This window comes from Tachypleus tridentatus, chromosome 9 (genome assembly GCF_004210375.1).
Source record: "Tachypleus tridentatus isolate NWPU-2018 chromosome 9, ASM421037v1, whole genome shotgun sequence".
In the NCBI taxonomy this organism is placed as follows: Eukaryota; Metazoa; Arthropoda; class Merostomata; order Xiphosura; family Limulidae; genus Tachypleus; species Tachypleus tridentatus.
Window position 1 is genome coordinate 7,028,777 of NC_134833.1, and position 11,811 is coordinate 7,040,587.

The window sequence follows — 11,811 nt, forward strand, 5'->3', positions numbered from 1 at the left end:
TAAGTAGTATCATACAAGTTTCATGACCACTAATCAATTATAAACTGTGCTTAGAGTGTCCTCTCATAACAAACCTGGAAAATTACACAATATAAAAACATGATTAAAAATAAAATGAGTGACATATTAAAGCTGAATATTACTTTGATAAAACATTTTCACTCTGAGAAAGATAAGAAAACAAAAGGCTTATTAACACAGCTTGGGTCAGGAAGACAAATAAGTACATCAGGGCCTATCACGATGGTGACACGTATAGAACATTAATAAGGATTTCAAGACCTTTTTAACTTGCCATATAATATCTTAATCAATTTAAATAATATTATGACACTGTGTCTTACATTATATTTTTAATTTAACTTTTGGAGAAAAGAAATTTGTAATATAAACAAACTGTTCTCTACCCAGTCAGGAAGAGAGGTTGAGGTCTGTCCAAACAACAAAAAAACCCTATAAAGAGATCTATTACCCTTTCTTCTTAAAATCTGACCAAAACAAAAGATGTCTGAATTTATTAATAATTAAATCAAGTGAATTAAATATTCTCTAAACAATGTTTAATAAGATTACAAAATACCTTGTACTTCAGTGGAATGAAAATATAATACTGTTGGAGTTTCTCCACTGTCTGGTACTTTGTGGAAACTTCAACTTTCACAGGGTCTTGTACAGAGGCTCTTTGTAACTTTTGAACCTGGATTCAATGACATTATTAGCATGTATGCAGTTTATGTAAACAAGTTAACAGTGTCCAACATTTATTAATGTATGTACTTTATTTAAACAAGTTAACAGTGTCAAACATTTATAAATGTATGTAGTTTATGTAAACAAGTTAACAGTGTCAAACATTTGTTAATGTGTAATATTAAAGCAATGCAGGATCACATAAACAGTAAAACTAAATGAAATACATGAAAAGTAACTGTAAGAACCAACTTTTCCAGTTTCACAACCTACATGATCTACTGAAGGTAAAAAAATACTGACAGTCATCATTATTTTAATAACAAGACAGACAAATATGAAAACCTTATGCACAACATAATAAAAGTGACATAACAATAACATTTTCCATCCTGAACTAGTATATTTAATAACATCTCTTCATGTACGACAGCATCATACCTAATTCACACAGTTTTAACTTTCTATTAATTTCTATTATGTCATCTACGTTCGTATCTTTTATCTTCAAATTTTGACTACAAGACTTCTTCAAGAGTGTGGAATCTTACACTAGTAGTTATACAAGTTTTCTAAAATTAAGTTCTTTATTGCTTTGCTATGCCACACTTTGATTGGTCCACTTGATTGGGATACTGCCTATGGTTTATATTATAGGTTGCACAAGGAACCTTGGTTTGTGTATCTTTGGCATCACCTCATTTACGAAGGTTCTATTCTGAGATATGCATTAATTTCTTTCTACTCTCTGTCTTTCCTAGGATCTTCCTTCTTTATCTTTCTCTTTCTTTTTATATTTCAGCCAACAGAGCATCCATTTCTTCCATCATCAGCAATAGAATGGAAGACAACAGAAGAAAGCAACAGAGACTGCTTACAGTAAACAATTTAACACCACAGTCTACATGAGTGGAATTGGCTGCAAGCCAGCTGAAAAGAAAGAAAAATGCAGACTGGTCAGGTGGTGGTTGAGAGAAGGTGATGACTGACCAATCACAGTACAGCAACCAGAAAAGTACATAATCAGACACATTGTATAAACTACCTTGTAAGGCACCACGTCATAGCCTCATGAAGAACACTTGGAGTTCAAACACTGAGAATAAAAAAATCCTGCCATAGAATTCATAGTTTAACTGCTACATCAGTATCCATTTGTCAGCATGAGTAATACTGTTATGTCACATAAGGTTTTTTCGAGTCGTTAAACAATGATATAACTGTCTTTTTAGAAGTAAATGATAAAGTAATAAACATGATTACATTACATAAACTCTCATCAACAAGTGCTAGAAGAATTATTTTCAGGTTGTTAACTGACCTTTTTTGTCATTGTTGCTGAATACAGAAAAGTGTTTCTTTCTCGTGGAATCACTTTTAATATTTTATCAATTTCCTGTTCAAAATCCATGTTTAGTATTCTGTCAGCTTCATCCATCACCTGAAAAATATCAGTATATCTTATATATAGAGCATTAATTACCATTAGTAATCACAACAGACAGTCTTAGTACATCATATATAGAGCATTAATTACCATTAGTAGCCACAACAGACAGTCTTAGAATATCATGCATGGAATATAAATTACTGTTAGTAGTCACAACAGTAATTGAAAAGGCAATGAAACAGCTAAAATCACAAGATATTAAGATCATTATGGGAGACTTCAATGCAAAGGTTGGAAAGAACAAAATAGACAAAACAGTGGGACCATTTGGAATCGGAGAGCTAAATGAAAGAGGAGAGAGACTTGTTGATTGGTGCAAAGAGCATGACATCGCTGTAATGAATACTTGGTTCAAGAATCATCCAAGAAGATGTTGGACATGGAAAATCCCTGGAGACAGAGTGAGAAACCAAATTGACTTTATCTTGATGAAAAAACGATACTGTAACTCCATAACATCATGCAAATCTATGCCAGGTGCAGACTGCAGCAGTGATCACATCCCAGTCATAGCAACCATGGTAGTCAAACTGAAAAAGTTAAAGAAATCCAAAACAGAACCAAGGCTACAACTGAACCTTCTAGAAGAAGACAAAGAGCTGAAGAAGAAATACATGTGAAGAATAAACTTGATATCCTTGAATACTGATGAAGAAAAATGGAGGAAAGCATCCACGAAGCTGCTTTGAACTTTTATTAGCCCTAAAAGAAGTGGGAATCCAGGAAGTGACAAAACTACTGAACACTATTTATGACACGGGTGAAATACCGGAAGACTTTAAAAAATCAGTCTTAATTGCATTGCCAAAAAAGCCCGGAACAACTGACTGTGAACAGCACAGGATAATTAGTCTAATGAGTCATCTTACCAAAGTTCTTTTAAGAGTGCTCATGTCTAGAATGAGGAATAAGATAAGACCAGAGATTTCTGATACTCAGTTTGGATTTATAGCCGATAAAGGCACGAGAAATGCAATTTTTGCTCTAAACATGCTCATGGAAAGATCACTGGAAGTACAAAAGGATTTATATCTATGTTTTATCGATTATTCTAAAGCCTTTGACAAAGTGAGACATGGTGACCTATTCGACATGTTGTCAGACCTGAACATCGATGCTAAAGATCTAAGAATCCTTAGAAACCTTTACTGGCAGCAAATGGCAGCTATCAAAATTGAAAATGAATTGAGTGAATATAGACCAATTGAAAGAGGGGTGAGGCAGGGATGTGTATTTTCACCAGATCTTTTTAACTTATACAGCGAAATAATCCTACGAAACATCAATGAACATCAGGGAGTCAAAGTAGGCAGATGCAATATCAACAACTTGCACTACACTGATGACACAGTCCTCATTGAGGACTCCGAATGAAATCTACAGACTCTCCTCACAACAACAGTAGACAAGAGTGAAGAAAAAGGCTTGCAGTTAAATGCAAAGAAAACAGAGTGCATGGTTATCTCAAAACAATCAATTACACCCACATGTAGCATAACCGGCAAGGACGTGAGAATAAAACAAGTCGAAAGCTTCAAATATCTTGGATATACTATAACATCAAATGTAAAGAGTGACACAGAAATAAAGAAAAGAACTGCAATGTCCAAGGATAATTTCTATAAAATGAAGTCCATATTCACAAACAGGAACATAACAAATGTCAATAAAATTAACACCTTGAAATCATATGTATGGTCTGTTCTCTTATATGGCTGTGAGAGCTGGACACTGAACAAAGATACAGAGAAGAGATTAGAAGCTGCTGAAATGTGGTTCCTTAGAAGGATGCTACAAATATCATGGACTGAAAGAAAAACAAATGTGGAAGTCATGGATCTGGCAGGATACAAAAGGTCCCTCATGAAAACTATAAGAGACAAATGGAATTTCTAGGACACATCTGCAGGAAGAATGGGATAGAGAAACAGATGCTATGTGGAAAAATAGAAGGGAGGAAAAGCAGAGGGTGTCAAAGAACTAAATATATCGACAGCCTCAATAACTATGTCACCAAGAACTCAATGAGCAACATCGAGTTGATAAGGAGGATTGACAACAGAGAAGTCTGGCATGCCATGGTCGTCGATGTCTGCCGCAGATTTGACACATGAAGAAGTCACAACAGATAACCTCAGTACATCATATATAGAACATTAATTACTTTTAGTATCCACAACAGACAGTCTTAGAATATCATGTATAGAACATTAATTACTGTTAGTAGTCACAACAGACAGTCTTAGTACATCATATATAGAGCATTAATTACTGTTACTCTTCACAACAGACAGTGTTAGTACATCATGTATAGAGCATTAATTACTGTTAGTAGTCACAACAGACAGTCTTAGTACATCACATATAGAACATTAATTACTGTTATTAGTCACAACAGACAGTCTTAGTACATCACATATAGAACATTAATTACTGTTAGTATTCACAACAGACAGTCTTAGTACATCACATATAGAGCATCAATTACTGTTAGTAGTCACAACAGACAGTCTTAGTACATCATATATAGAACATTAATTACTGTCAGTAGTCACAACAGACAGTGTTAGTACATCATGTATAGAGCATCAATTACTGTTAGTAGTCACAACAGACAGTCTTAGTACATCACATATAGAGCATTAATTACTGTTAGTAGTCACAACAGACAGTGTTAGTACATCACATATAGAACATTAATTACTGTTAGTAGTCACAACAGACAGTCTTAGTACATCACATATAGAACATTAATTACTGTTAGTAGTCACAACAGACAGTCTTACTACATCACATATAGAACATTAATTACTCTTAGTAGTCACAACAGAGTGTTAGTGCATCAGATATAGAACATTAATTACTGTTAGTCGTCACAACAGACAGTCTTAGTACATCTACAGAATATTAATTACTGTTAGTCGTCACAACAGACAGTGTTAGTACATCATATATAGAACATTAATTACTGTTAGTAGTCACAACAGACAGTCTTAGTACATCATATATAGAACATTAATTACTGTTAGTAGTCACAACAGACAGTGTTAGTACATCACATATAGAACATTAATTACTGTTATTAGTCACAACAGACAGTCTTAGTACATCAGCTATAGAACATTAATTACTGTCAGTAGTCACAACAAACAGTCTTAGTACATCACATATAGAACATTAATTACTGTCAGTAGTCACAACAAACAGTCTTAGTACATCACATATAGAACATTAATTACTGTTAGTAGTCACAACAAACAGTCTTAGTACATCATATATAGAACATTAATTACTGTTAGTAGTCACAACAAACAGTCTTAGTACATCATATATACAACATTAATTACTGTTAGTCGTCACAACAGACAGTCTTAGTACATCATATATAGAACATTAATTACTGTTAGTAGTCACAACAGACAGTCTTAGTACATCATATATAGAACATTAATTACTGTTAGTAGTCACAACAGACAGTCTTAGTACATCATATATAGAACATTAATTACTGTTAGTAGTCACAACAGACAGTGTTAGTACATCACATATAGAACATTAATTACTGTTAGTAGTCACAACAGACAGTGTTAGTACATCATCTATAGAACATTGATTACTGTTAGTAGTCAAAACAGACAGTCTTAGTGCATCACATATAAAACATTAATTACTATTAGTAGTCACAACAGACAATGTTAGTACATCATATATAAAACACTAATTACTGTTAGTAGTCACAACAGACAGTGTTAGTACATCATATATAGAGCATTAATTACTGTTAGTCATCACAACAGACAGTGTTAGTACATCATATATAGAACATTAATTACTGTTATTAGTCACAACAGACAGTGTTAGTACATCATATATAGAACATTAATTACTGTTATTAGTCACAACAGACAGTGTTAGAACATCATATATAGAACATTAATTACTGTTATTAGTCACAACAGACAGTGTTAGTACATCATATATAGAACATTAATTACTGTTAGTAGTCACAACAGACAGTCTTAGTGCATCACATATAGAGCATTAATTACTGTTAGTAGTCACAACAAACAGTCTTAGTACATCACATATAGAACATTAATTAGTGTTAGTAGTCACAACAGACAGTCTTAGTACATCATATATAGAACATTAATTACTGTTATTAGTCACAACAGACAGTGTTAGTACATCATATATAGAACATTAATTACTGTTATTAGTCACAACAGACAGTGTTAGTACATCATATATAGAACATTAATTACTGTTATTAGTCACAACAGACAGTCTTAGTACATCACATATAGAACATTAATTACTGTTAGTAGTCACAACAGAGTGTTAGTGCATCATATATAGAACATTAATTACTTTTAGTCGTCACAACAGACAGTCTTAGTACATGTACAGAACATTAATTACTGTTAGTCGTCACAACAGACAGTCTTAGTACATGTACAGAACATTAATTACTGATAGTAGTCACAACAGACAGTGTTAGTACATCACATATAGAGCATTAATTAGTGTTAGTAGTCACAACAGACAGTCTTAGTAATCACATATAGAACATTAATTACTGTTAGTAGTCACAACAGACAGTCTTAGTACATCACATATAGAGCATTAATTACTGTCAGTAGTCACAACAAACAGTCTTAGTACATCATATATAGAACATTAATTACTGTCAGTAGTCACAACAAACAGTCTTAGTACATCATATATAGAACATTAATTACTGTTAGTAGTCACAACAAACAGTCTTAGTACATCATATATAGAACATTAATTACTGTTAGTAGTCACAACAAACAGTCTTAGTACATCATATATAGAACATTAATTACTGTTAGTAGTCACAACAGACAGTCTTAGTACATCATATATAGAACATTAATTACTGTTAGTAGTCACAACAGACAGTCTTAGTGCATCATATATAGAACATTAATTACTGTTAGTAGTCACAACAGACAGTCTTAGTACATCATATATAGAACATTAATTACTGTTAGTAGTCACAACAGACAGTCTTAGTACATCACATATAGAACATTAATTACTGTTAGTAGTCACAACAGACAGTCTTAGTACATCACATATAGAACATTAATTACTGTCAGTAGTCACAACAGACAGTCTTAGTACATCACATATAGAACATTAATTACTATTAGTAGTCACAACAGACAGTCTTAGTACATCACATATAGAACATTAATTACTGTTAGTAGTCACAACAGACAGTCTTAGTACATCACATATAGAACATTAATTACTGTTAGTAGTCACAACAGACAGTCTTAGTACATCACATATAGAACATTAATTACTGTTAGTAGTCACAACAGACAGTGTTAGTACATCATCTATAGAACATTAATTACTGTCAGTAGTCACAACAACTGTTACAGTCTTAGTACATCACATATAGAACATTAATTACTGTTAGTAGTCACAACAGACAGTCTTAGTACATCACATATAGAACATTAATTACTGTCAGTAGTCACAACAAACAGTCTTAGTACATCACATATAGAACATTAATTACTATTAGTAGTCACAACAAACAGTCTTAGTACATCACATATAGAACATTAATTACTATTAGTAGTCACAACAGACAGTCTTAGTACATCATATATAGAACATTAATTACTGTTAGTAGTCACAACAGACAGTCTTAGTACATCACATAGAGACATTAATTACTGTTAGTAGTCACAACAGACAGTGTTAGTACATCACATATAGAGCATTAATTACTGTTAGCAGTCACAACAGACAGTGTTAGTACATCACATATAGAACATTGATTACTGTTAGTCGTCACAACAGACAGTGTTAGTACATCACATATAGAACATTGATTACTGTTAGTCGTCACAACAGACAGTGTTAGTACATCACATATAGAACATTGATTACTGTTAGTCGTCACAACAGACAGTCTTAGTACATCATATATAGAACATTAATTACTGTTAGTAGTCACAACAGACAGTCTTAGTGCATCATATATAGAACATTAATTACTGTTAGTAGTCACAACAGACAGTCTTAGTACATCATATATAGAACATTAATTACTGTTAGTAGTCACAACAGACAGTCTTAGTACATCACATATAGAACATTAATTACTATTAGTAGTCACAACAGACAGTCTTAGTACATCACATATAGAACATTAATTACTGTTAGTAGTCACAACAGACAGTCTTAGTACATCACATATAGAACATTAATTACTGTTAGTAGTCACAACAGACAGTCTTAGTACATCACATATAGAACATTAATTACTATTAGTAGTCACAACAGACAGTCTTAGTACATCACATATAGAACATTAATTACTGTTAGTAGTCACAACAGACAGTGTTAGTACATCAGCATATAGAACATTAATTACTATTAGTAGTTACAACAGACAGTCTTAGTACATCATATATAGAACATTAATTACTGTTAGTAGTCACAACAGACAGTGTTAGTACATCACATATAGAACATTAATTACTGTTAGTAGTCACAACAGACAGTCTTAGTACATCACATATAGAACATTAATTACTGTTAGTAGTCACAACAGACAGTCTTAGTACATCACATATAGAACATTAATTACTGTTAGTAGTCACAACAGACAGTCTTAGTACATCACATATAGAACATTAATTACTGTTAGTAGTCACAACAGACAGTCTTAGTACATCACATATAGAACATTAATTACTGTTAGTAGTCACAACAGACAGTCTTAGTACATCACATATAGAACATTAATTACTGTTAGTAGTCACAACAGACAGTCTTAGTACATCACATATAGAACATTAATTACTGTTAGTAGTCACAACAGACAGTCTTAGTACATCATATATAGAACATTAATTACTGTTAGTAGTCACAACAGACAGTGTTAGTACATCACATATAGAACATTAATTACTGTTAGTAGTCACAACAGACAGTCTTAGTACATCACATATAGAACATTAATTACTGTTAGTAGTCACAACAGACAGTCTTAGTACATCACATATAGAACATTAATTACTGTTAGTAGTCACAACAGACAATGTTAGTACATCATATATAGAACATTAATTACTGTTAGTAGTCACAACAGACAGTCTTAGTACATCACATATAGAACATTAATTACTGTTAGTAGTCACAACAGACAGTCTTAGTACATCATATATAGAACATTAATTACTGTTAGTAGTCACAACAGACAGTGTTAGTACATCACATATAGAACATTAATTACTGTTAGCAGTCACAACAGACAGTGTTAGTACATCATCTATAGAACATTAATTACTGTTAGTAGTCACAACAGACAGTCTTAGTACATCACATATAGAACATTAATTACTGTTAGTAGTCACAACAGACAGTGTTAGTACATCATCTATAGAACATTAATTACTGTTAGTAGTCACAACAGACAGTCTTAGTACATCATATATAGAACATTAATTACTGTTAGTAGTCACAACAGACAGTCTTAGTACATCATATATAGAACATTAATTACTGTTAGTAGTCACAACAGACAGTCTTAGTACATCATATACAGAACATTAATTACTGTTAGTAGTCACAACAGACAATGTTAGTACATCATATATAGAACATTAATTACTGTTAGTAGTCACAACAGACAGTCTTAGTACATCACATATAGAACATTAATTACTGTTAGTAGTCACAACAGACAGTCTTAGTACATCACATATAGAACATTAATTACTATTAGTAGTTACAACAGACACAACAGACAGTGTTAGTACATCATATATAGAACATTAATTACTGTTAGTAGTCACAACAGACAATGTTAGTACATCATATATAGAACATTAATTACTGTTAGTAGTCACAACAGACAGTCTTAGTACATCACATATAGAACATTAATTACTGTTAGTAGTCACAACAGACAGTGTTAGTACATCATCTATAGAACATTAATTACTGTTAGTAGTCACAACAGACAGTCTGTTAGTACATCACATATAAAACATTAATTACTGTTAGTAGTCACAACAGACAGTCTTAGTACATCACATATAGAACATTAATTACTGTTAGTAGTCACAACAGACAGTGTTAGTACATCATCTATAGAACATTGATTACTGTTAGTAGTCAAAACAGACAGTCTTAGTGCATCACATATAGAACATTAATTACTATTAGTAGTCACAACAGACAGTCTTAGTACATCATATAAAACATTAATTACTGTTAATACTCACAACAGACAGTCTTAGTGCATCACATATAGAACATTAATTACTATCAGTAGTCACAACAGACAATGTTAGTACATCATATTTAAAACATTAATTACTGTTAGTAGTCACAACAGTCTTTGTACATCATATATAGAACATTAATTACTGTTAGTAGTCACAACAGACAGTCTTAGTACATCATATATAGAACATTAATTACTGTTAGTAGTCACAACAGACAGTATTGAACAGGCAATAGTACATCACATATAGAACATTAATTACTGTTAGTAGTCACAACAGACAGTCTTAGTACATCACATATAGAACATTAATTACTGTTAGTAGTCACAACAGACAGTCTTAGTACATCACATATAGAACATTAATTACTGTTAGTAGTCACAACAGACAGTCTTAGTACATCATCTATAGAACATTAATTACTGTTAGTAGTCACAACAGACAGTCTTAGTACATCATATATAGAACATTAATTACTGTTAGTAGTCACAACACACACATGTTAGTACATCATATATAGAACATTAATTACTGTTAGTAGTCACAACAGACAGTCTTAGTACATCATATATTTAGAACATTAATTACTGTTAGTAGTCACAACAGACAATCTTATTACATCACATATAGAACATTAATTACTGTTAGTAGTCACAACAGACAGTCTTAGTACATCACATATAGAACATTAATTACTGTTAGTAGTCACAACAGACAGTCTTAGTACATCACATATAGAACATTAATTACTGTTAGTAGTCACAACAGACAGTCTTAGTACATCATATATAGAACATTAATTACTGTTAGTAGTCACAACAGACAGTCTTAGTACATCACATATAGAACATTAATTACTGTTAGTAGTCACAACAGACAGTCTTAGTACATCACTATATAGAACATTAATTACTGTTAGTAGTCACAACAGACAGTCTTAGTAGTCATACATAGAACATTAATTACTGTTAGTCGTCACAACAGACAGTCTTAGTACATACATACAGAACATTAATTACTGTTAGTAGTCACAACAGACAGTCTTAGTACATCATATATAGAACATTAATTACTGTTAGTAGTCACAACAGACAGTCTTAGTACATCACATATAGAACATTAATTACTGTTAGTAGTCACAACAGACAGTCTTAGTACATCATATATAGAACATTAATTACTGTTAGTAGTCAAAACAGACAGTCTTAGTACATCATATAGAACATTAATTACTGTTAGTAGTCACAACAGACAGTGTTAGTACATCACATATATAGAACATTAATTACTGTTAGTAGTCACAACAGACAGTGTTAGTACACTATTATAGAACATTAATTACTGTTAGTAGTCAACAACAGACAGTACAGTACATCATATAGAACATTA

At 32.1% G+C, this 11,811-nt stretch overlaps 1 protein-coding gene across 2 annotated transcripts in view; it reads right to left on the minus strand.

The window, feature by feature from the left end:
• pths (probable ATP-dependent RNA helicase DDX47) overlaps positions 1–11,811 on the minus strand; it is a 46,761-nt gene that overhangs the window by 7,861 nt on the left and 27,089 nt on the right. For both annotated transcript variants that reach the window (XM_076452947.1, XM_076452946.1), the window contains 2 exons: positions 2,012–2,131; positions 581–697 (listed from right to left, as the gene is read on the minus strand). In XM_076452947.1, the coding sequence (XP_076309062.1) occupies positions 581–697; positions 2,012–2,131 (237 nt within the window). The remainder of the gene's footprint in view (positions 1–580; positions 698–2,011; positions 2,132–11,811) is intronic.